The sequence below is a fragment of the Salvelinus namaycush genome, chromosome 4 (assembly GCF_016432855.1).
Source record: "Salvelinus namaycush isolate Seneca chromosome 4, SaNama_1.0, whole genome shotgun sequence".
NCBI classification, from domain to species: domain Eukaryota; kingdom Metazoa; phylum Chordata; class Actinopteri; order Salmoniformes; family Salmonidae; genus Salvelinus; species Salvelinus namaycush.
In genome coordinates this window covers 42,260,593-42,287,002 of record NC_052310.1, presented here as the reverse complement: position 1 = coordinate 42,287,002, position 26,410 = coordinate 42,260,593, and the positions used below count along the sequence as shown (strand labels likewise).

At 41.3% G+C, this 26,410-nt stretch overlaps 2 protein-coding genes across 2 annotated transcripts in view; both read right to left on the bottom strand.

Moving 5' to 3' along the window:
• Nucleotides 1-6,206, bottom strand: part of LOC120046546 (baculoviral IAP repeat-containing protein 6-like) — a 147,300-nt gene extending 141,094 nt beyond the window's left edge. Inside the window, exons 1-2 of the mRNA XM_038991874.1 lie at nucleotides 5,841-6,206; nucleotides 1,496-1,677 (exon numbers count right to left, since the gene is read on the bottom strand). Of these exons, the coding sequence (XP_038847802.1) occupies nucleotides 1,496-1,677; nucleotides 5,841-6,051 (393 nt within the window). The 5' untranslated portion in view covers nucleotides 6,052-6,206. The remainder of the gene's footprint in view (nucleotides 1-1,495; nucleotides 1,678-5,840) is intronic.
• Nucleotides 6,207-7,288: 1,082 nt separating this feature from the next.
• On the bottom strand, nucleotides 7,289-10,254 carry LOC120046545 (protein YIPF4). The gene is made up of 6 exons (XM_038991873.1): nucleotides 9,821-10,254; nucleotides 9,065-9,218; nucleotides 8,745-8,916; nucleotides 8,541-8,618; nucleotides 8,256-8,369; nucleotides 7,289-8,048 (listed from the first exon to the last, which is right to left on the bottom strand). Exons 1-6 carry the CDS (start codon nucleotides 9,903-9,905, stop codon nucleotides 7,911-7,913), a joined length of 741 nt encoding a protein of 246 aa, XP_038847801.1. The 5' UTR covers nucleotides 9,906-10,254; the 3' UTR covers nucleotides 7,289-7,910.
• Between the last annotated feature and the right edge of the window lie 16,156 nt (nucleotides 10,255-26,410).

The window sequence follows — 26,410 nt, the reverse complement described above, 5'->3', positions numbered from 1 at the left end:
CAAAGCCTAACGAATTGAGAGAGAAGTGACGAGCATACAATTTTTAAAACAGACAACATAGTTAAGGAGTGTCCTTTATTTAAAATATATATATTTTAGTCTTAAACCTAATGCCCATACATCCGACAGAGAGAAACAATATTTTCTAACTGGACATTTGGCGGTGATTTTGTGTAATTTTCTGCTGCGTCTGGCCTACATCCCTCTCCCGCGATCTGTGGGTTATATAACATTTATTGAAATAGGCAATAAAATAGGAATAGGCAAATTATCCAGAATGTCACTTGTGTGCTGCCCTGCTGTGCGTTCAGACGCAGCTTTTTACTGTGTGGCGCCAGTCAAGTTCAAATAAGCTAAACCATTGTCTGTCACATCACAATGTCGTCACCATCGACGATGGTGGTCAATCATCGTGGATAAAAGATGCTATTGTAATATTGCCAAACCGTACTCTGAAATTATAATTTCTGTCTGTGCATCCCTTTCAGGAAAAGGTTGGAATACCACAATGGGGTCAACAGCAATTTTCTGTAGGCTATATTGACTAATTACAGGGGGAAATGCTGTGTTCAAATAGTTCAATTTAAAAAGTTAGTGTAACCAGGTGCTACAAATACCATAGGTAAGAGATAAAGGACATGAAACAAGGATGAGTGCCATCAATAACTATTTCAAGGGCGTAATGGATTGATTCCTATCTTGACGTAGCAGCTTTTTATTTTTTTTACACAGGTCTGTGGCACTTGCACAGGCCAAGCATTGTCATTCTTATTCAGACAAATGCATGGGAGTGGTGGATTCTCCACGGTTAGCATGTGTGTTCGCTCACGGTGGACCAGTCTTTCTACATTAAGCAGGCCTGTCGAAGGGATTGTGTGATCTTGAAGCTAGGTAGACAATGCTTGCAGTAGTGTGACATAATTCAATTATCAATATCTGTATCCTAATTTGCACTCACAACAGTAAAAATTTGGGCTGTTACAAAACCAGTATCGCAATGTTTTTTCCATGGTAAAAATGAAAACACAAAGCAGACCTAACTCTTAACCTGCTGTATGTACAATAGTGTGCTATAGCTTGGAAGATAAATACATTTGACTCTGGATAACAAAGTGATCTTAATCTTAACATAATGCAGTAGAGCTGTTTTCCTTAAGAAGTTAACACACAAAGCAGATTTATCCTGCCACGATACTAATGAGTATTGTGATACTAGCATCGTCACGGCCCTATTTAAAATGTATTTAGAAATATACATTTTTTGTTGTAAGATGACAATCAGCCAAAGTAGCACGTTAACTGTTTTTGAGCATTGTTGTTCATTGTGTGTGGTACTAGAAGACAATTGTTAAAGATATAATATGAACGTTAGTGATTCTATGAATGGGGTTTTAAAAAACGGTCTTCGCAAAATCACAAATGTGAGTTCGCCAACTTTTCCAAGTGCTACGTATGAGTGCGTTTTGTGTCATGCGTCAGTGGCTGGCTCTCTTACCTCTGTAACAGGCAGCTCTAGCTGGACCATGTCCTCTGGTTTGGCCACAGGGGCCTGCAGGGCTGTGTCTAGCAGCAGGATACCGTTCAAGTCCTTTCTGCAGCCCACTGCGTAGTCGTCCACGAAGAGGACCTTGTCTACCGCAGGGAAGTACTGACACCTAACACGGCCTCCAGGTTTAGCTAGGAAACAAACATCAGGGTATTATAGTAGCTACTAAGACCTAGCATTGGCTGGACTTTTGTCAGATCATAACTCCATCACGTTAACCAGATACTAAAATAGACTTTTAAGTTAGTCTTTTAAATATTTATGAACTAAACTGCAAGTTGCTTGTTAAGTTCACAATATTTGCACAGACATATGGAAAGCCTATTAATATTTCACAAAACTTGTTTTGTTTCATTGACACCATCTCCTCAAAAATAATGTATTTATTGCCCTATCGGGTAGCCTTATTATTATTACTGTAATGATACTTACTCACGATGAAAACATTTTCCCAAACAACCCTTAAGACTTTTGTAGCATCTAACGTAAACTCGTACATCGCCTTGGTCCGTACAATTGACCTTATTTTAGCGCCCCAAAAACGTAATACTCCCAAATCAACTGTAATTTCAATACCATTGTAAAGCACAATTTCTCCCCTTTCCAACAGAATTCATGCTGAGACCTTCACGCTGCCCGTTTCTGCATAATTCAAGAAGGCAATGAGCTCCTTCGGGTCTTTTTAAAAATGGCGGATGGGGAAGCCAAACTAAAGCGTTATAGTGAGAAGGACAGATGTCGTGTTGGAAAATTGCTTTTTTCACCCTATCGCCTCTAAAATGTAAATAAAACACTATAAAGAGTTGATATAATGTGTCATTACATACCTATTTGAAGGTTTGTGTCGAATTTGAATCAGGTTTTTAGGGCGGTGCTAAAGTGATCTTAGAAGTAAACAGCGGCTTTGAGAATGATGATCGCATGCAATGATGACGAAAAAAAAGACTAGGTATCCCCCCTTACCCCCGTCACTGTCCATTTCTTGTTTTTAAACGATGAGATATGTGCTACACCTGGTGGAGAGAGATTGTAAGACAGAAATAGTTGCTTTATGCGTGCTGTACGTTACGACATGACACGTCAAGATGTAACGGAGGGTCCGTTTTTTTCAACTTTTCTCCAATACTATAGAGCCATTACCATGTCGATCAACGCTTGAATAGAAACCTAGTTCACACCCCCGATTTTGAAGTCAACACAGTCGCTACAGTCCCATTAGTTTTCTTTGTAGCCTCGTTTGAATGTCGCGGTTACGCACATTTGTACGGAATGGGGTGAGTTTACGTTACTATGTTATTACCACTTCATTATGTGCTGTAATGTAAAATGCTACGGTAATGCTAATTCAACCTGGTTCAAGCTAATCACCATTCCCATTATTCTGGGAAACAAGGATGAACAATTGGCTACATACAGTGCATTCGGAAAGTATTCAGATCCCTCGACTTTCTCCACATTTTGTTACTTTACAGCCTTACTCTAAAATTGATTTTTAAAACATTTCTCAATTTACACACCCTATAATGACAAAGAAATACAGGGTCAGAATTGTTTTACAAATGTATATAAAACAGAAATTAAACATTTACAAAAGGATTCAGACCCTTTACTCAGTAATTTGTTGAAGCACCTTTGGCAGCGATTACAGCCTCGAGTCTTCTAGGTTACGACGCTGCAAGCTTGGCACACCTGTATTTGGGGAGTTTCTCCCATTCTTCTCTGCAGAGCCTCTCAACTTCTGTCAGAATGGATGGGAAGCGTCACCACACAGCTATTTTCACATATGTCAAGAGATGTTCGATCAGGTTCAAGTCTGGCCTCTGTTTGGGCCGCTCAAGGACATTGAGACTTGTCCCGAAGCCACTTCTGCGTTGTCTTGGCTATGTGCTTAGGGTCGTTTACCTGTTGGAAGGTGAACCTTCTCCCCAGTCTGAGGTCCTGATCACTCTGGAGCAGGTTTTCATCAAGGATCTCTGTACTTTGCGCCGTTCATTTTTCCCTTGACACTAACTAGTCTCCCAGTCCTTGCTGCTGAAAAACATACCCACAGCATGACGCTGCCACCACCATGCTTCCCTGTAGGGATGGTGCCAGGTTTCCTCCAGAAGTGACGCTTGGCATTCAGGCAGGCTGTCATGTGCCATTTACTGAGGTGTGGCTTCCATCTGGCCACTCTACCATAAAGGCCTGATTGGTGGAGTGCTGCAGAGATGGTTGTCCTTCTGGAAGGTTCTCCCATCTCCACAGGGGAACTCTGGAGCTCTGTCAGAGTAACCATCGGGTTCTTTGTCACCTCTCTGATTTAGGACCTTCTCCCCCAATTTCTCAGTTAGCCGGGCGGTCAGCTCTAGGAAGAGTCTTGGTGGTTCCAAACTTCTTCCATTTAAGAATGATGTAGGCCACTGTGTTCTGTGAGGACCTTAAATGCTGCAGAAAAGTTTTGGTACCCTTCCCCCAGATCTGTGCCTCAACACAATCCTGTCTCAGAGCTCTATAGGCAATTCCTTCTACCTCATGGCTTGCTTTTTTGTTCTCATAGCAAAGGGTCTGAAAAGATCCCTTTTTATTAATTTGCCCAAAAAATGTAACACCTATTTTGTTTTGTTATTATGGGGTAATGTTTGTAGATTGATGAGGATTTGTTTTTATTTAATACACCTTAGGATAAGGCTGTAATTTAACAAAATGTGTGAAAAGCAAGGGGTCAGAATACTTTCCGAATGCACTGTACACACTTTATACGTCCAAACTCAGAATCAAATATGCTTCCCAAAAAGAACATGTTGTTGTGATAGCACATTTATTTTTAGTGCCTATTTTCTGCATTTATCAGAGTGCCTGATTTCAGTGTCCATGCAAACAGGCTTATTACAGAAATCGTTATTCTTGCAAAGCATGTCAACGTTTTAATTGAACTATTATATTAAATCTGACGATACACAATCGCATTGTTGTGTGCCTGTAACCTTACTCTCTAATAATTGCATTATTGTGTGCATACAACGCAGTGTTAACCAAACTCGGTCGTCGGGACCCCAAGGGATGCACGTTTTGGTTTTTACCTTAACACTACACAGCTGATTCAAATAATCAAGCTTTCATTATTTGGATCAGATGTGTAGTGCTAGGGCAAAAACCGTCATCCCATAGTTCCTCCCACCAGCCAAGTCTGCATTCAATGTAGCTACAGATGGGGGTCACGTTGAAGAACAAACACTAATGTTTTCTAATTTTTGGCATCGTCAAATATAAATTGTCAAAAAAACTAAAGCCAAGCCTATTCACTTTCGTCAACCATTTTCCACCCAAAATGTTACAGCTACAATACTAACTTAACGTTATTAGCTAACGTTAGATTGCCAACAGGCATTGCACACTTTATTGTTCTGCGTAGTAGGAATATACAACACGTCATAACCTTTCTAGCCAACTAACGTTACCTAACTAGATAAATATTCTACAACAAACTAACGTTACCTAGCAAGCTTGCTAACATTTACTGCGACACATGTATGCCCGGTGCTGGTGATCATCGATTAATTTACATCTTAGCTAGCTAACGGTATTAGCTATGTAGCCAACTGGCGAATAAACTAGCCTTAAAACACTTTCTTTGCAGATAGCTATCAAACTTAGTTAGCCAGCAATCTCACAATACACATTTTGCTTCCTTGGCCCAACACAGCCAACGAAACGAGTTAGCTCACTAGTAATGTTAGTGTCATCACAATTAACTAGGTAACTACCACCGGCTACAATCTAACTAGGTAACTAACATTAACGTTAGATATCTACATGTTACTTACCCTATTCATATAGGCTACCTATTTAAGCAAGATAATGTGCCTAACTAGTTAGCTATTATGACAACGATTGATTGAATGTTGACAAAACGTTATACACTGTTAGCGGGTTCGCTAGCTTTGCGGCCAGTTCATGATCGGAGCTTTTTTCATAACAAATCGCTAGTTAGCTAGTTAGCAAAACGTCTTGACAGCAAGACGATTCTTAAGACATTTAGTTACTTATGTATTCAAGTGGTTTTTATAGGAATCCGATAACAAAAGCAATTTGTTTAGCATGTGAATCAGTAGCTAAATGTCAGAATTCACGACAAATTCTAAAATATATATTTATTTGCTAGCTAACTTAGCCCAAGTCAACCACCACAGCAGGCCCAATGTAAGGTTACATTGTTGACCAGTGTCGTTTCATCTGATAGTTATGACAATCACCTGATTGCTAGCAACCTAGCTAACTAAACCAGTTAGCTAGTTCCTTGGCCCTGACTTACCATGCAAGGCCGAGGCCTGGAGTATAGCCCCTGAAGTGCCGTCGATTACTTTTATACTGCCCCGGCTAGTAACAGCCAGGATAGCGTTAAGGGCCGGGTGGTAGGAAAGGCTCCGCAGGCCCTCCTCGTCGCAACGAAGGCAACCGTCTCTCAGTACAATCCAGTCTGAGGAGGTTGACGAGCAGGAGCCCGGCGAGGCCGCGGCCGCCATCTTTATTTATTTTCCCCGTTCCCTTCTGTTTTTAGGAAGCTACCGTTTATACGAGTAAGATTAATAATTGTAAACGTTTAATCCCAAACTACCGCTCCTCTACTACTGCTGACTCTCCTTCTGCGGCTTCTGTTCCTCCACCGGTTACCGCAGCAGTAGCTATTCACCATCAGTACTGAGAAAGCTACGAGCGTTGCACTCAGATGAACGTCAGGTAAACGGAACTAGCGTAGTGCTTGGCTATCACGCGACACCAGAGAGGGCACTGCGATGTTGACTCCGGAGTCCAGACAGAGAACCTCTTTGGATTACTGTTTTGTGAATGTTATTATTTCCCTACTGTAAATTGTGTTTGTTGTGACTCCCATAGATATAAATGACTAGCTATGTAAGTTATATGTAATTATGACTATTTTGTTTTTGATACAGCCCTTGCCTGATGTTGGGATGTACAGCAGATCCCCACCCAAGAACCCCGAATAATAAACCCTTAAACCCATCGCCCAGTGGTCCCTATAGCATACCGCGCAACAGCAAGCAAGCGAACGAACGCCCCCCTACTGTACAGATCAACAATCGGTCTGTTGAGTTTTAGCATCCCACTAAGACCTTTTATAATTTGTAAAGCCCTTGAAGACGGACACCAAATAACACAGAAATTGGCTTGGACCGCATTACTGTAAAACCAATGCACATTTCCGTTCATCCTTTACCACTAGAAACCACTAGAACGCTTATATACAATGTGTCAGCACAACACACAATATTAAATATGGTTCATGTTTACAGCTAATAATTTGTAATATAATTACTGTAAATACCACAACTAATTTTAACCTGGCCAATAGTCTTTACTTATTATGGTAAATCCTACATAAAAGCTTGGGTGTGAGTGTTTTTTAACAGGCATGCAAATTAATGATAACATTTTACATATGAGAGGGAATGTATTTTAAAATATCTAGTACAGTACAACAGTTATATGGACAATTATGTTGATATCTTTTAACCCCCCACTGTGAATTCAATATAAATATCACTATTGTTCCAGTTCTACAAATGTTCCACAATTGTATAACATGTTCTGATACTATCACGTTTAGAAACATGTACACCTCTACAACACATTAAGCTATATACAGTAGTACAATCGATACAAGGAAGTTGTCTGAAAATATACATCAGTTCAATAAAAGATTAAACAACTGTATAAAATAACTAATGAAAGGCACCACACTTTAGTAGACTGTTTTATTTCACTCAAACTGCCCATCTACTGGCCTACCCAGGCTGAAATTCATAACTTAAGAAAAAGGTTTGGAAAAGGTGCATAAAATGACAACTAAATAATGCATAACAGTATGTTAAACCCACTACCTTACAAAATAATGGTGGAACCTCAGCTAGGGGTTGCCGTCTTTCTTAACCCCTTGGTTCTAATTGAACATTTGTGCACTGTATTTGGCACCACCTTCCTCTATGGAATAAAAGCATTAACAAAAATCTCTGTGACCCCAACATGATTACCAAAACCAGATTTCACACCTTGATTAAATAATTATATGATGCGAATGCAAACCAGGGTTCTAATTACAATTAAATCTGAATGCAGCCTTACACTATACGCTACTGCTTTTTATTGAGCAAAGAGGTAAGGGGCACATTTAAATACACTGACGTAACATATACCCTTATCCCCACAGTCTAGGATTGTAAACAGAGATAAAAGAAGAGGGAGAAAACAACCTTTAAAAAAATCCATGTTCCTTATTTTCATTGTGGAATGAATCCTTGTGTGTCTTTTCACAGTGCTTTGTGTTAGTCTCCAACCAAAGTGCTCAGAGTAGCCATTTGTCCAATCAGACCCCAGTATATAGTGACAGGAAGTAGATGTACAAAAGGAAAATAGGGTATATGAGAAGAGGCTTCTTGGTTTTGAATTCATTCCCAACAAGTAGAGAAGCAGCACTGTAAGCAGCCCAGAATACTCCAAAAAGCTGGAAAATTAAAGACAGTTGACAACTAATAAACACTCATATCTGATTTAAGAGTACATTTGTATTATTTACAAAAAAAATCTAAAGATGTACAAAAGCTTTGAATATGTTAGTGTATGTTAAATCAAATTTGCAGTGCTGAATTAGAGATTATTTTTTGTGGAAAATGTGAGAATAAATGTTGATTATCTTTGCTGATGTGCTCACCTTTATTAGTGTAGAAACAACATCAAAACCCCCAATGACCAAAAGCAATGGAGCTATAACGATGAGCGGGAGTAAAGAGTATCCAATCACTCCAAGGACTTGTCCATAAGACACCTATCCGATATAAAACAATGCAAGTCAGTGTTTCACAGCATGCCACATCATTCATGTTGTAATAGGAAGCAAATTCACATCCAGAGGCATGTACAGTATCAAGTAAGAGAAATTTACTACTCATCAAGACTAGGAATATGAATTATTTTAGCTTAAAAAGGTGGAGCTTACCTCACCACCGAGAACACGAGCCAGCAGAAAGATTGTTAAAGATCCGAATATCCAAATGGTAATTATCCAAGACACAACCTTAGGAAATAAAATAATGCAACAAATAATTCAAACAACTTTCAAGCTGAAAATTGTGACATGGTACCAAAGGACACATTGTTTTGGTGTGATCTGAGAAAAAATGCACAGGTTGTCCTGCCTCACCCTGAACTGTCCGTAGATGGAGATCATGGAAAACAGGAGCACGACAGCCAGAGGACCCCAGAAGTCAGGGTTGTCCCTCACAACCTGCCGGTTGAAGCCCAAGGAGGGCATTGGCATCAGCACACAGCGGATCTTGTAGTAGATGTCTTTCAGGTCTATGTCCAGCTCCTCCCTAATCATACAAGCATATGAGAGAGAGAACAGGAGCATCATGAGATATCAGCACATTTAGTTAGCAGTGATGGCCAAATTGGATGTCAGTGTCATTTTAATATCAATGTGCATGGACAAAGAAAGGGTTTCTTGAAGAAGGTACTTACAGAAGAGGTTTGTTGTCTTCTGGGTCATCCTCGTCTACTTCCAGTAGCCAGCCATAGCCTCGTTTCCTCAGGAACGTGGTTGCATATGGGTCTTTTGCATTGTCGCTGCCCATGTTCAATTTAACATCTGGGGCATCGATAGTACCACTTAGATCTGTAGGGAATTTAATGTAATAGATTATTGGTACACATAACATGCGTTGAATTTCTATCTTCTTGAACTGTACAGTATATGTTCAAGGTTTCCAAAACCGTATCACAATTAAGGATAACGTTACATTTTTTTCCTCGATAGATCGTTTTACACTAAACCAAATCACATGAGTTAAGCAAAAACGGACGTAGAATGTCGAAAATAATTGTCCCCCTGTTTGTCCTACTGTCTAAATGACATTCAACTTTATTTACTCAATCAGCAATACATGCAACTAGTTAAAATAGACTGTTGAGTTATGTATTACGCTTATCTTCAGTAGAATATAGTTAGTTGAATTTACTTCAGTGATATAGCTAACGTTAGCTAGTTGGATTGCTAACGCTAGCCTAGCTGTAAAAGCTGCAGAAAGCTGTCAAATCTCTCTGAACCACTACGTAACTTGACAAAATTGACAACACTATGACTCAATGTTAGTTAAATACTTTAATTAAATGTCAAGCTAGCAGATTGGCGTGTTGACAAATACGGTAGCTAGTTAGCAAGCTAACTAAAATGAATATGAAACACATATGACAGTATTCACGGCCTGCTAACATTACCATCGGCTTCAGTTGACGAGACGAAGGTAAAATCTCCGTTGGTGGGAGACAGCTGCATTGTTGATGTTGAGCCAACAACCTTCATGTCATAAGAACTGACATTTAAATAGTGTTTCAATGAATAACCTGACACAAGTAAATAGAACGTTGTCAATGACGGGTTTCCCGAATTTGTCACGATTATTCCATCTTGTTGTTGAGGTATCGTTTGGTCCCACCCACTGAGGTCCGACAACACACACAGCCAGAGATATTGGTTACCACAGCCACTAAGTCAAAATTGGCAATATCGTAATAACTGATGAAAACAAAAATTTGCTTTTTGGTCTTCATTTAACGTTAGGTTTAAAATCAGATTTTCAGAAAATAAATGGTAGAAATAGTCGAGGTTTATTACTTTTTGGCTGTGGCAACTAGTGACGACCAGCGATATTACAGAAAGAAGGAAGTGTGAGGCTGGTAAAGACGACACATCAAATCCCAACACCGCAGCAGAAAAGCTCGCCATCTAGTGATAGTTGGACTCCCGCCATCAATATACAACATGACACTTTAAAAAAAGATAACCCCTCCTTCCTTTGTCGTCCAAAACACTCCCCCACATATGGTTGGCTGATCAGAATAGGCAGACCAATAGTATCAGCTCGTTGTGAACTCTTTAGCCATTAAAAACGAACTACTGTTAGCTTTATTACTGCTCAGTGCTTAGTATTTCTTATCGATGTTAGCCCATGCAATTCGTGGGTAAGTATTTCGGGAAATGGCTAATGGTATTTTATATTCATGGAAGCATGTTCTTATTTCAAAAATAACATTAAAATGGGTTTGCGATTTGTTTTGCAGACAGGTTTGGGGTAAAAATACTTGCATGCAGGAGTGCAACTTTCACTGGGGTTACATGTCTCTCCCACATTCTGAAATTACATTTTTGTCCCCCCCAGTTTTATCATTGGAATGTGATACAAAGCGAGGCAACAGTGTGCTTCGGGACCATGAGGATGCCTCTGAGTGGTCGGGTAGGCTGTTTGGAGTGTTTATCCGGCTGGATAAAACAATAAATATATATATAGTAAAAGGTTCATCTCTCAACCAGCTTCATGAGGTAGTCACCTGGAATGCTTTTCCAACAGTTTTGAAGGAATTCCCACATATGCTGAGCACTTGTTGGCTGCTTTTCCTTCACTCTGCTGTCCAACTCATCCCAAACCATCTCAATTGGGTTGAGGTCGGGTGATTGGAGTGCTACTCTCCTTCATGGTCAAATAGCCCTTACACAGCCTGGAGGTGTGTTTTGGGTCATTGTCTTGTTGAAAAACAAATTATAATCCCACTAAGCGCAAACCAGATGGGATGGCGTATCGCTGCAGAATGCTGTGGTAGCCATGCTGGTTAAGTGTGCCTTGAATTCTAAATAAATCACTGACAGTGTCACCAGCAAAGCACCACCACACTATCACACCTCCTCCATGATTCACGGTGGGAACCACACATGCAGAGATCATCCTACACCTACTCTGTGTCTCTCTGTGTCTCACAGAGGTTGCAACCAAAACTCTCAAATTTGGACTCATCAGTCTAATGTCCATTGCTCGTGTTTCTTGGCCCAAGCAAATCTCTTATTATTATTGGTGTCCTTTTAGTAGTGGTTTCTTTGCAGCAATTTGACCATGAAGGCCTGATTCACCCAGTCTCCTCTGAACAAGTGATGTTGAGTTGTGTCTGTTACTTGTACTCCGTGAAGCATGTTTTGGGGCTGCAATCAGATGCAGTTAATTGCCGATTTCTGAGGTAACTAATGAACTTATTCTCTGCAGCAGAGGTAACTCTGGGTCTTCCTTTCCTGTGGCGGTCCTCATGAGAGCCAGTTTCATCGTAGCGCTTGATGGTTATTGCAACTGCACTTGAAGGTTCAAAGTTCTTGAAATTTTCCGGACTGACTGACCTTCATGTCTTAAAGTAATGATGGACTGTTTCTCTTGTAGAAATAAAGGAAAACCATGGAATGAGTAGGTGTGTCCAAACTTCTGACTGGTACTGTATATATTTTTTAGGTAGCTAGCTAACTAATGTTAGTGGCAGGGTTTACATTAGCCGGCAATACAATACTTGTTATTCATTGATGGAAATACCAGTCGACGTAAATACGCTCACTGTCATGCTTATCGGTCTATAGGTTACTTTGCATAATTTTGTGGAATTAAATTGACCTGTGTGTATATTCGTTAGTCATCATATCTTATTTATACAACACAACTATCACACACACACAGCATACAGAGCCTCAACATTATCAGGATAGAGAACCAGACACAAGGGAGCACTCCAAACAAAAGACAATGAAAACATTGACAAATCTCGTAAATGATGGTGTTAGGTGGAGCGGAACGGTTGAACCCAAGAGCAGACTCCGGCAAGGAGACGGGGATGAAGTAACCAAGGTATTTATTGGAACACGGGGACGATGGAGTGCAGGTCAGGGGGAGCTCGGGTGGGTTGCTGGAGACCAGGTGCGGAGGCGAGGGGGGTTGAGTAAGCAGGTCCTGGGAGGAATCCAAGGGAGTAGAAGCGTAACTGACTAAGCCGAGATTACGATATGGCAGCGTGGAAGTGGCAGGTCTGAGTATTTGTAGAGGTCTTGATTATGGAACGAGTTGCAGCTGATGGGGATCTGCTCAGACTCCAGCACACCTGTCTCCGCACACACACACACAGAGAGAGAGAGGGAAAGAGCACTGGGGGAGGCGGCAGGTCAAAGAGACACAGGATGACCAGTAGAGGGCGATGCAGGAGCAGATGTGACAGATGGTTATGAAATAAACCAAAACAAGGCTATCGGAGCATCACCCACCACGTTACAATGTGAGCTGAAGGCAGTATGCATTTTGAAAATATACTTAATTGTTTGAAACATGAATGTTTTATTTTATATTATGAGGCATAACTTACCTTGCTTCAAAGTAGTGTGATGAAATTTTATGTTTGTGCATTTCTAATTACCAATTTCTGTGTTCTATGTTTGTGCTTTTCTAATAACCAATTTCTGTGTTCATTTAAGTGACTGATTGAATGAATCCTCACTATCAGTATCTGGAATTTGGAAGTACGCACAGACCCTTGTTTTGAGAACGAAAGATATCTAAGTTTCAAGGTCTCTGCTTAGGGAGAAGCCTCATGATGGATTGGTCTGTCACATGCATGAACCAGTATTGGTCGGTCACATGAATGAAGCAAACGTTAATGATAATTCATTATGAAAGATGAATAAGCTAAATCGTGCAAATGTAACTTGTCTGCAGTATATAAGAGAACTAACGGGACTGCCCCGGGAGAGCTCACTTCAGACCGGTACTTTATGCATCTAATTTTGACTGTGACATCTCCAGCATGTTGTTAATAAACAATGATTCATTCATGAGCGTCCCAGTGGGTAGAATTTCCACGACAATTTGGCATCAACGAACAGGGTGATTGATTCTGCCTGCGGAGCTTTCCAGTGGGGGTCTGCGAGGAAAACCGGTGGCGCATTTTAAGAAGTGTCTGACCAAAAGAGGACGAGGACCCGCCCAGACCCTTACTGTAAGCTGCAGAGGAGACACATAATCTGCGAACAATTGAAGGACATGGCGATTGAATTTCAGTAAGAAAATTTTAATTAATTTGAATAAAAATAGAAAGAAAAAAATTACAAAACCAATAAAACTAAACATAAAAATGGAGGAGGGTACCACTAGTCTTGAGTCAAATAATAGCACAAAGTGAATGTGGATGGGAGTTGTGTGAGTGTAGTGAATGTGGATGTGAGAGTTGTGTGAGTGTGGAAAGTATTAAACTGATTGAAATTGGGATAACAGATTGAAGGTTGGCTATTAAGCTGAATGAAATTTGGATAATAAGATATTGAAATTTGTAAATTAAGAAATATTAGTTAAGTGATTGAAATTAGGATAATAAGCTGATTGAAATTTGGATAATAAGAGGATTGAAATTTAGATAAGAGATATAATTACTATTAAGTACTGAGGGAATGTGTGAAAGTGTGTGTGTTATTCTATATGTATGCGGCAAGACTGTACAATCAGTAGTTTATGTAGTTTATGACTACATAAACTACTGAGACTATAGACACTGAGAGACCATAGATCTGCAAGACTATAGCTATTATAGAGAGTATAGATACTGTAGAGACTATGGCCACTGTAGAGACTATAGGGGAACCGTGGCAGTGATACATATGACAAAAGAAGGCTAGAGCTAGTCTTATAGAGAAGACTAGAGTTAGTGCAAGTAACGGTACCATGGAAAGCCCCGCTGACAGCTGTCTGTAGGCAGTTATAAGAGAAGTGATAATAGCACAATGTGCTATTCTATATGCATAGAAAAATACATATGGTGCATAAGAAGTAAAAACAGGAGAATCGTTGAAGATGCACATGGGGTAATAAGGGAGATTACAGAGTGTGTTTGGGAATAGTACTAAGTGTGTGAGTGTGAAAGAGGTGTGTGTCTGAATGAATACCCCAACCAGTTCTGTGAGCTGAGTTTTTCGATCTAAAACGTTATCAAGGGGTTCCGTCCACCACCGCCCATCGTAGTCTGGGGCTACTAGCACGAGGTGTTATTATATACTGTATGTAAAGGATGTAGGGGCAAGAGAACTGTTGAAGATGCATATGGTGCATAGGATGTAATGATAGAAAAGTCTATGTTGTCTGAGAACCACTAATGAGGTGTTATTGTAGGCATTTAGGAATCGTTGAAGATGCACATGGGGTGGTGTGGATGTGAATACCTAAGTTGATATAACGTTATGGGGAATCGTGTGTGTGAAGATATGAAAGGAGAAAGTACTATTACCGAATATGCTGTATGAATGTATAGTGGGTTACTAGAGATTTGATGAAGTAACAATATAAATAATAATAATATACAACTTGCACACCCACACGTAGACATACATAAGTGGTGTTAAAGGTATTAGGAGAAATTAATAATATAATGGGTTTCTACATTTTATAAAGTAACAATGTATAATGGGTCACTAGAGTTTAACTTGCTAGGTTGAGACTTATTATGGACAGAGCATGCCATCTATAGGGGACTGATAAACAGTGCCAGCCCAGTTATTGTGAACGTTGATCCCAGAAAGAGACTAGTCTCCCTCCAAAGTGTATCTCTTCCCTTCTGAATTGGCAGATGTATTTTATAAATTCAGAGCATTACATGTCAATCTTAAAATAATAGACATTTAATAAGTGGGAAGTAGAAAGTGAATATCCAACATAAATTGGTAATAAATATTAATAGGTAACATTGTTAGGGTAGACTAAAATTATAACAATGCCTTCCAATACGGAGTAAGTTATCATGTTTGTTTTGTTTTTAAACCTTGCAATAGGGGTAAAAGCAGAACATTGTTTGAGAGTGATCCGAGTGTATTAGCAGTAGAGATTGAGAAGGTCTTCCTATTGGGGAGAAGGGTCCTAGTGGCTTTTCAGATAGAACTCTAATAATGCAATATCTTAGTAATTTGAAGAGTAAATATTTCAATACAAGGTCACATGATGAACAGAGGGATTGAGCATTGGGACTGATATTAAATTAGAGGCCGCGATCTGGTGTTTGGGTTAGAGATACGTTTCCTGTGGAACAATAGATAGCCGCTAGTACTCACTGAGCTCAAACAGGCTGTAAGGGACACAGTGGGGAAATTTTTGACTATTTCCAATCATTATTACTCAATTCTATAGTTTGGGTTGCACCAATGATTTAAGTCAGAAGGTAATGTCATCTAAAACAATAATCTGTTTCCATTATGTGTCTGAAGTATAATTCCGTATACACATGGTTTTATCAACTCTTCCTGCCCAAGATTTAGTAAACTCAATTAAGTTGAAGTATTTTTAGGACTGATTAAGATGTGCAAACTAAGTACATGTTATTTTCTTTTCTCCAGGACTGATGTTATGTCCGCTACCAACTTTTTTTTTTACATGTTTACCAATGATTCTGTATCTCTCCCTTTGAAAGGCTTCCTGAGGCAGGTGCCGTAGGAGAGCAGTCATTGAGATCCAGTATAAAGATATCCGGATCCGGTTGTTAAGGAAGCTCCCAAATTAAGTAAGGCCTGGCCATTTTTTTTAAATTTTTTACTTGTGATTAATATTTGTTAGTGGTGTTAATACTGTGTTTGATTTATTGTGTGGGGTCTTTTTACTTTGGTTTTAATGGGGTTTAACAGGTTAGAGAGGATGCACCTTAAAGGGTACACAAATTACATTTTCAGAGGTTTCTAATGTCAGAGTTTTGGTTGCACACATGTAAACTTGATACTCAACATGTTTGTAATGTTTGAAATATCTTTAAATAATATCTGATGTACAAGGAAAGAAACACTCACTTAATAGGGTTGACTGACCTCTGTTCTGACTCTCTGGTGAGGCCTGATCACCCTTACTAGAAAGGCTAAGAATATTGGGTGACATTTAAATGTAATATGGAAACACTAATAATTAGGAAGAAGTTTATCATTTAGCATTAGTCCTATGTGTGATTCGGACCACGAGAAGGACAGAGAGAGAGCGCTGCCCCTAAATGAGGGACATCTGTTTCTAGTATATTTTACCATTAACCTTATGGGATACAATTATTTCCTTATGGAGTTATCAAGAGTTGTAATTTGAAAAAGTCTACTTTGTGGTCTCCGACGGGGCTCCTGCTATGGTGGGCAGACACAGGGGCCTGGTCAGCAGGTTGAAGGAAATCGCCCCACAAATGAATGGCTTACATTGTCTCATCCATCAGACTGTGCTGTGTGCCAGAGTAAACGGTGCGCTAAAGGATGTGATGGATAAAGTAATGCGCATAATCAACTTTGTCAGGGGGACATCAAGTACACAACACCATCTTTTCCGCAAGCTTGTGACAGAATCAGAGGAGGCCACCCACTATGATCTCCTGCTTCACAACAACGTGCGCTGGCTGAGTAAAGGAAAAGCTCTAGAGCGATTCTGTGAGCTGCATGACCAGGTTGTGGATTTTGTCAGAAAAAGCCAAATGAGGGCAGCAACTGACCACATTAGTATTCTGGAAATTGAGGGATTCCTCTCTAATGTAGGTATTTTGGCTGATATATTCTGTCACTTAAATGGGTTAAATCTGTATTTACAAGGAAGAGGGAAAACAGTTGTGGACATGGTGAAAAAACTTGAGGCCTTTACTAGGAAGCTTGAGTTTTCGATTTGGACTTGTCCTCTGGAAAGCTACTGCACTTCAGCACACTGAAGAAACGACAGGCAGAGGTACCAGGTGGCAAGAAAATGATACCCTCGCTGGATGAGGCCGCAATTCAAAGTGAGCTGATTGAATTCCAAACAACGAGCCAAATCAGGGATGCACTCGGGAGTGCTGAGTCGTTGTGTGCATTTTGGGTGGCATGCTCAGAGGAATACAGCACAATAAAGAAACTTGCATTATGTGCTAACAATGTTTGGATCGACTTACACCTGCGAGTCCTCCTTTTCCTCTATGAACGCAGTCAAGACTCACAACAGGAAACGGCTTTCACATAAGTCAATCGAGGACTGCCTGCGCATTAAAATCACATCCCTCTCACCCGACATCCACAAGATCGTGTCCGAGGGGAAATGCAACTTTTCCCATTAAGTAAGTAACTTGGTATTTAATAATTAATCATATAGGCTACTAACATTATTGTGATTATTATTATTGTCAGTGCTTATCCATGGCTATTGTAGGTCTCATGCTGACAGTATTTTCTGTCTGTTTTGTCGTTACAGGAGCAGGTTATCCCAAGACTCCCGATACAGACATTCAGACACAGACATTGACTTTTTTTCTTTAAATTATTGTTTTATGTAGGATGTTACCTTGTTGGCCAGTTGCAATTGTAAGTAGGCCAAATGCATTTAAAAAAAATCCCACTTCTATTAGGCCATTTTTTTCTTGTGAAAGATGCTGTTAAGCCTCATAGCCTACCTCAGCTAGTTATTTTATATGGGCCTTGGCTCTGAATAAATAAGACTCCAATTAAGCCCTCTTGTTGTTTGTAAAGTCAAATTAAAATGAAAATTATTGTTGAAATGAATTACTCGACTGGTGTAGTTTTTCTCTGTCTGTTGCTTGGCGCCACTTGCGTAACAAGTTAGCTATATTTTCAGCACCAGGTGCTGTTCACCTCCTATTGATTGCGCTGCGGTTGCAGCTTTACATTTCAGCACCTAAAAAAAACGGTCCACTGCCTGCTTTATTAGTTGACTGTCTCCTGCATTCTCTCTCCTCATGAATGAAGTTAAAATGTAACTTTTACATTAGTTAGGTAGGGTCACTTCCTTCTTGGGACATTGCATTTGGGACTTTTCGCATCTCAGTTCCAAGATAAGGAATGAGCGTTACACCGAGGCCTGTACTCTGGAGCGGGATCGATTGGGAGGTGGAGGGTCCGTCATTGTCTGGGGCGGAGTGTCACAGCATCATCGGACTGAGCTTGTTGTCATTGCAGGCAATCTCAACGCTGTGCATTACAGGGAAGACATCCTCCTCCCTCATGCGGTACCCTTTCTGCAGGCTCATCCTGACATGACCCTCCAGCATGACAATGCCACCAGCCATACTGCTCGTTCTGTGCGTGATTTCCTGCAAGACAGGAATGTCATTGTTCTGCCATGGCCAGCGAAGAGCCTGGATCTCAATCCCATTGAGCACATCTGGGACCTGTTGGATCGGAGGGCTAGGGCCATTCCCCCCAGAAATGTCTGGGAACTTGCAGGTGCCTTGGTGGAAGAGTGGGGTAACAGCAAGAACTGGCAAATCTGGTGCAGTCCATGAGGAGGAGATGCACTGCAGTAGTTAATGCAGCTGGTGGCCACACCAGCTACTGACTATTTCTTTTGATTTTGACCCCCCCCCCCCCTTTGTTCAGGGACACATTATTCCATTTCTGTTAGTCACATGTCTGTGGAACTTGTTCAGTTTATGTCTCAGTTATTGAATCTTGTTATGTTCATACAAATATTTACACATGTTAAGTTTGCTGAAAATAAACGCAGTTGACAGTGAGCGGACGTTTCTTTTTTTGATGAGTTTATATACAAGGCGGTGTCAGAGGAAGGCCCAAAATATTGTCAAAGATTCCAGTCAACCAAGTCATAGACTGTTCTCTCTGCTACTGCATGGCAAGCTGTACCAGAGCGCAAAGTCTAGGTCCAAAAGGCTCCTTAACAGCTTCTCCCCTCCTTGTTTTTACACTGCTGATACTCGCTGTTTATTATCTATGCATAGTCACTTTACCTCTACCTACATGTACAAATGACCTCGACTAACCGGTACCCCCGCACATTAACTCGGGACCCCCTGTATATAGCCTCGTTATTGTTATGTAATCTTATTGTTTTACTCTTTATTTTATTTTATTTTTTACTTTAGTTTATTTAGCAAATATTTTCTTTACTCTATTTCTTGAACTGCATTGTTGGTTAAGCGCTTGTAAGTAACCATTTCACCGTAAGGTCTACATCTGTTGTATTCGGCGCATGTGACAAATAAAATTGATTTGAGCAAATAAAATGTTATTTGTCACATACACGTATTTAGCAGATGTTATTGCAAGTTTAGCGAAATGCTTGTGTGTACGTCGAGGAACTTGAAGCTTTCCACCTTCTCCACTGCGGTCCCGTCGATGTGGATAGGGGGGTGCTCCCTCTGCTGTTTCCTGAAGTCCACGATCACCTCCTTTGTTTTGGTGGTTATTTTCCTGGCACCACACTCCCAGGGCCCTCACCTCCACCTTGTAGGCTGTCTCATCATTGTTGGTAAGCAAATAGCACCCCCATATCCACATCAAGCCTACTACTGTTGTGTCATCTGCAAACTTGATGATTGAGTTGGAGGCGTGCGTGGCCACGCAGTCATGCGTGAACAGGGAGTACAGGAGGGGGCTGAGCATGCATCCTTGTGAGGTCCCAGTGTTGAGTATCAGCGAAGTGAAGGTGTTTTTTCCTGCCTAAGCAAATTGAAGTGGGTCTAGGGTGTCAGGTAAGGTAGAGGTGATATGATCTTTGACTAGTCTCTAAAAGCACTTCATTATGTCAGAAGTGAGTGCTACATGGCAATTGTCATTTTGTTCAGTTACCTTTGCTTTCTTGGGTACAGTAACAATGGTGGACATCTTGAAGCATGTGGGGACAGTAGACTGGGATATGTTCGTAAACACTCCAGCCAGCTGGTCTGCACATGCTTTGAGGACGCGGCTAGGGATGCCGTCTGGGCCAGCAGCCTTGCGAGGGTTATTACACTTAAATGTCTTACATCGGCCACAGAGAAGGAGAGCCCACAGTCCTTGGTAGCGGGCCGCGTCAGTGGCACTGTATTATTCTCAAAGCGGGCGAAGAAGGTGTTTAGGTTGTCTGGAAGCAAGACGTCGGTGTCTGCGACGTGGCTGGTTTTCCCTTTGTAGTCAGTGATTGTCTGTAGACCCTGCCACATACGTCTTGTGTCTGAGCCGTTGAATTGCCACTCCATTTTCTCTCTATGCTGATGTTATGCCTGTTTGATTGCCTTGTGGAGGGAATAACTACACTGTTTGTATTCGGCCATATTCCCAGTCACCTTGCCATGGTTAAATGCGATGGTTCGCGCTTTCAGTTTTGCGCGAATGCTGCCATCTATCCACGGTTTCTGGTAAGGGTAGGTTTTAATAGTCACAGTCGGTACAACATCTCCTATACACTTCCTGATAAACTCAGTCACCGTATCAGTGTATTCGTCAATATTATTCTTGGAGACTACCCGGAACCTATCCCAGTCCGATCAAAACGATCTTGAAGCGTGGATTTACGATTGGTCAGACCAGCGTTGAATAGTCCTTAGCACGGGTACTTCCTGCTTGAGTTTCTGCCTATAGGAAGGAAGGAGCCAAATGGAGTCATGATCAGATTTGCCGAAAGGAGGGCGGGTGAGGGCCTTGTAGGCATCCCGGAAGTTGGAGTAGCAGTGGTCGAGTGTTTTAGCAGCGCAAGTACTACAATAAATGTGTTGATAGAACTTCGGCAGTCTTTTTCTCAAATTTGCTTTGTTAAAATCCAAACCTACAATAAATGCCGCCTCAGGATATGTGGTTTCCAGTTTGAATAAAGTCCAGTGAAGTTCTTTGAGGGCTGTCGTGGTATCAGCTTGAGGGAGGATATACACGGCTGTGACTTTAACCGAAGAGAATTCTGGGAGATAATACAGTCGGCATTTGATTGTGAGGTATTCTAGGTTCTAGGTTGACACCTATATGGAGTTTGACGTTTCAAAGGATAACTTGAAGCATAAAGCCCATTTTCCAGTTGGTTTTGGCTCAGTAAAACCAAGTTAAACACCAATTCCTGTTCTAATTTCAACAATGTGTACCAATGTGGCATATCTGGTATTGTTTGTAATAAATATCACTAATTTGTACCCCTGGTCTCAAAACTCAGTCATATTGTTTTTTATCTATGTTCAACTTCAGTACCAAAATGTTCTCGCTGCTCCCATAGGATATAGTAATTACAAAAGTGTACAACACTGAAAGTAGGGCTTAGGTTTAAAAGCTCTCGTATGGTGTTTGTCATTAGAATTTTGGTGGGCACTATGCTGGCCAAAGGTTCCATGGCCAAAATACAGCTGGATTATGAATCAGAATGTCATGTGAATTTTCTACCATAATTCTTTTGACCAGGATAACAGAGGACACATTGCCTGATATCTGCAGATAGATACAGAGAAGCTGTTGGCTCAACACTCACCAGCCAATTGCTGTTGGCAACTCTGTGGTATTGGGAATGACACCCTTCAAGTACGGAGCAAATGTCCACATTAATGAAATGCCCTTAATTTGCACTGTGAATGTTGCTTTATGACTATGATCAACAGTAGGAATGTAAGCGTGGTAATGTATTTAATTACAGCAGCAGTATTTTTAGGATCCAGCAGACAGCAGTAATTCACCTTGAATAACTGAGCAGCCCAAATGAGTAGGGGCAGAGAGCAGGGGGTTTAGGCTTGAGATCCAAAGGCTAATTCACACAAAATGTGCCCTTAATCCAAATTGAGCAGCTTGAGTGCCATTACTCAGTGTTGAAGTCATTAAACCCACATTTCTGAAATGTTTTTCCTGCTGTGCTCTGCTCACTACTATCAACCTAAAGTGCAACACATCCTCCTGAATATGAACACAGAGCAGTTTACAAGCTACTGTACATGTAAAATATAACACCAGAATTGGATGGCCTTCCCTTAGATATAAATAAAAACACTAGATCTGGATAGAAAGTTTGCCAAATATGACAGAGAGAGAGGACTATCTTTAAACTTGCGTTGGAAACACTTACGACATATGTATTAATCATAACAGATCATGGAAATGCACCAGTCTACACATTTTATGAGTGCTATCAAAACTGCGACAATGCATCTTGATATGGCCTATAGTGGTGACAGACTGTACTGTCAAACAAAGCTGAGAAAGAGAGAGAGAGTGAAAGACTACTGGAGATGTAGCTTCAGCCAACTCACTGTAGTTAGCCAGTAAATTTGTCTAACGTTTTACTGACATTGTTTTAAAGCTTTTAGGCTTTCTTTGAATGTGATTTGACTTTTAACTGTGGTACAATCGTACACTGAGTCCACAGTGATATGGAATAAGGGTTTATTGGACACACATGAACACCTACATGAGTAAGTCTTTGTCAGAGCTAACAAGCCACAAATGAATGACATTTTGTTCCTAAACTCAATGGGAAAAAAGATACAGGGCACTGGTGGATCTACACACATCTGCGAGTGATATCACTGAGTTGTGACAATGCATCTTGATATGGCCAATAATGGAACATATTGACTTCTGTCAAACACATTTTGAACTCTACTGTAGCTGTAAAACTGTATAAATGTAGCCTATTGTGTGCTTAACTTTCAGAAACATCAACACTGGATAAAATGGTTTCGAAAAATGTCAAGGTTGGAGATCCTTCATCACCGCCAGGGCTGCCCCCAGACTGGTTTCTGGTGGACCCTCTGCCTGGCACTTTGGAAACTGTGATGAGTTCTGTGCCCACTCTCTCACAGAGGTCTGACACACCAGGAAGCTCTGGCAGCAGGTGGAGAGTGTGGGCTCCTGCATTATTTTTGAAAACATATATCACTTTGATCAGCATTATGCCCTATTAGAAAATGTCTATTAACATCTGTTTCATTGGTAGTAAGACTTGATGCAACTAAAGATGCATGAATTCATGTTCTCCCACCTAGATTACTAAAATGCCCTACTCAGTGGTCTCCCCTCACATCATCAACTGACTCCAACATGTATAACAAGCTGATTCTCATCAACACCCACCTGTTACCACATCACCCCTGTACACCGGGAATAACACTGACTACCCATGAAAGTGAGGATTGACTTAAATTCTGGGCCTGGTTGCGTAAAACATCTTAACATCTTAAGTGTTACCCTTAAGGAATAAGTTTTGGTTTATTTTTCAACTTGAAATTGAGGTCAGGTGCATCCTGTTTCCCTTGATCATCCTTGAGATGTTTCTACAACTTGATTGGAGTCCACCTGTCGTAAATTCAATTGATTGGACATGATTTGGAAAGGCAAACACCTGTCTATATAAGGTCCCACAGTTGACAGTGCATGTCAGATCAAAAACCAAGCCATGAGGTTGAAGGAATTGACCGTAGAGCCTCGAGACAGCATTGTGTCAAGGCACAGATCTGGGGAAGGGTACCAAAATTTGCATTGAAGATACCCTAGAACACAGTGGCCTCCATTATTCTTAAATGGAAGAAGTTTGGAACCACAAAGACTCTTCCTAGAGCTGGCCGCCCGGCCATACTGAGCAATCATGGGAGACGTGACCAAGAAACCGATGGTCTCTCTGACAGAGCTCTAGAGTTCGTCTGTGGAGATGGGAGAACCTTCCAAAAGGACAACCATCTCTGCAGCACTCCACCAATTAGGCCTTTATGGTAGAGTGGCCAGACGGAAGCCACTCCTCAGTAAAAGGAACATGACTCTGACCATGAGAAACAAGATTCTCTGGTCTGATGAAACCAAGATTGAACTATTTGGCCTGAATGCCAAGTGTCACGTCTGGAGGAAACCTGGTACCATCCTTATGATGAAGAATGATGGTGGCAGCATCATGCTGTGAGGATGTTCTTCAGTGGCAGGGACTAGGAGACTAGTCAGAGGCAAAGATGAATGGAAGAAAGTACAGAGAGATCCTTGATGAAAACCTGCTCAGGCCTCAGACTGGGGCGAAGACTACGCAGGAGTGGCTTCGGGACAAGTCTCTGAATGGATATGACAGGGAGAAAGAGATAGCAGGAGCAGTGGTACCCTGTATGTCCTGGGTTCCCTTGTATATCCCGGGTTCCCCTTTGTGGTTCCATTAAGTGCTTTGAAAGGTTGGTAATGGCTCACATCAACACCATTATCCCAGAAACCCTAGACCCACTCCAATTTGCATACCGCCCAAACAGATCCACAGATGACGCAATCTCTATTGCACTCCACACTGCCCTTTTTACCACCTGGACAAAAGGAACACTTATGTGAGAATGCTATTCATTGACTACAGCTCAGCGTTCAACACCATATTACCCTCAAAGCTCATCACTAAACTAAGGATCCTGTGACTAAACACCTCCCTCTGCAACTGAATCCTGGACTTCTTGACAGGCCACCCCCAGGTGGTGAGGGTATCAAATCAAATCAAATGTATTTATATAGCCCTTCTTACATCAGCTGATATATCAAAGTGCTGTACAGAAACCCAGCCTAAAACCCCAAACAGCAAGCAATGCAGGTGTAGAAGCACGGTGGCTATGAAAAACTCCCTAGAGAGGCCAAAACCTAGGAAGAAACCTAGAGAGGAACCAGGCTATGAGGGGGGGCCAGTCCTCTTCTGGCTGTGCCGGGTGGAGATTATAACAGAACATGGCCAAGATGTTCAAATGTTCATAAATGACCAGCATGGTCAAATAATAATAACCACAGTAGTTGTCGAGGGTGCAACAAGTCAGCACCTCAGGAGTAAATGTCAGTTGGCTTTTCATAGCCGGTCATTGAGAGTATCTCTACCGCTCCTGCTGTCTCTAGAGAGTTGAAAACAGCAGGTCTGGGACAGGTAGCACGTCCGGTGAACAGGTCAGGGTTCCATAGCGGCAGGCAGAACAGTTGAAACTGGAGCAGCAGCACGGCCAGGTGGACTGGGGACAGCAAGGAGTCATCATGCCAGGTAGTCCTGAGGCATGGTCCTAGGGCTCAGGTCCTCCGAGAGAGAGAAAGACAGAGAGAAAGAGAGAATTAGAGAGAGCATACTTAAATTCACAGGACACCAGACAAGACAGGAGAAATACTCCAGATATAACAGACTGACCCTAGCCCCCCGACACAAACTACTGCAGCATAAATACTGGAGGCTGAGACAGGAGGGGTCAGGAGACACTGTGGCCCCATCCGATGATACCCCCGGACAGGGTTAAACAGGCAGGATATAACCCCACCCACTTTTCCAAAGCACAGCCCCCACACCACTAGAGGGATATCTTCAACCACCAACTTACTGTCCTGAGACAAGGCCGAGTATAGCCCACAAAGATCTCCACCACGGGAGATCATAGGACCATAGGGAGACCATAGGGAGGAGCAAGCCCATGTAATGCTTTGTAGGTTAGCAGTAAAACCTTGAAATCAGCCCTTGCCTCAACAGGAAGCAAGTGTAGGGAGGCTAGCACTGGAGCAGTATGATCAAATTTCTTGGTTCTAGTCAGGATTCTAGCAGCCGTATTTAGCACTAACTGAAGTTTATTTTGTAATTTATCCGGGTAGCCGGAAAGTAGAGCATTGCAGTAGTCTAACCTAGAAGTAACAAAAGCATGGATTAATTTTTCTGCATCATTTTTGGACAGAAAGTTTCTGATTTTTGCAGTGTTATGTAGATGGAAAAAAGCTGTCCTTGAAACAGTCTTGATATGTTCGTCAAAAGAGAGATCAGGGTCCAGAGTAACGCCGAGGTCCTTCACAGTTTTATTTGAGACGACTGTACAACCATCAAGATGAATTGTCAGATTCAACAGAATATCTCTTTGTTTCTTGGGACCTAGAACAAGCATCTCTGTTTTGTCCGAGTTTAAAAGTAGAAAGTTTGCAACCATCCACTTCCTTATGTCTGAAACACAGGCTTCTAGCGAGGGCAATTTTGGGGCTTCACCATGTTTCATTGAAATGTACAGCTGTGTGTCATAGCAGTGAAAGTTAACATTAGGTTTTCAAATGACATCCCCAAGAGGTAAAATATATAGTGAAAACAATAGTGGTCCTAAAACGGAACCTTGTGGAACACCGAAATGTACAGTTGATTTGTCAGAGGACAAACCATTCACAGAGACAAACTGATATCTTTCCTACAGTTAAGATCTAAATCAGGCCAGAACTTGTCCGTGTAGACCAATTTGGGTTTCCAATCTCTCCAAAAGAATGTGGTGATCGATGGTAGCAAAAGCAGCACTAAGGTCTAGGAGCACGAGGACAGATGCAGA

Excerpts from the sequence above, each read along its gene's own strand:
- LOC120046545 (XM_038991873.1), bottom strand. The coding sequence starts at position 9,905 with ATGAAGGTTGTTGGCTCAACATCAACAATGCAGCTGTCTCCCACCAAC. Across the intron at positions 9,219-9,820 it reads CTCGTCAACTGAAGCCGATG|ATCTAAGTGGTACTATCGAT; the intron begins GTAATGTTAGCA and ends AATTCCCTACAG. Across the intron at positions 8,917-9,064 it reads GAAGACAACAAACCTCTTCT|GGAGGAGCTGGACATAGACC; the intron begins GTAAGTACCTTC and ends TTGTATGATTAG.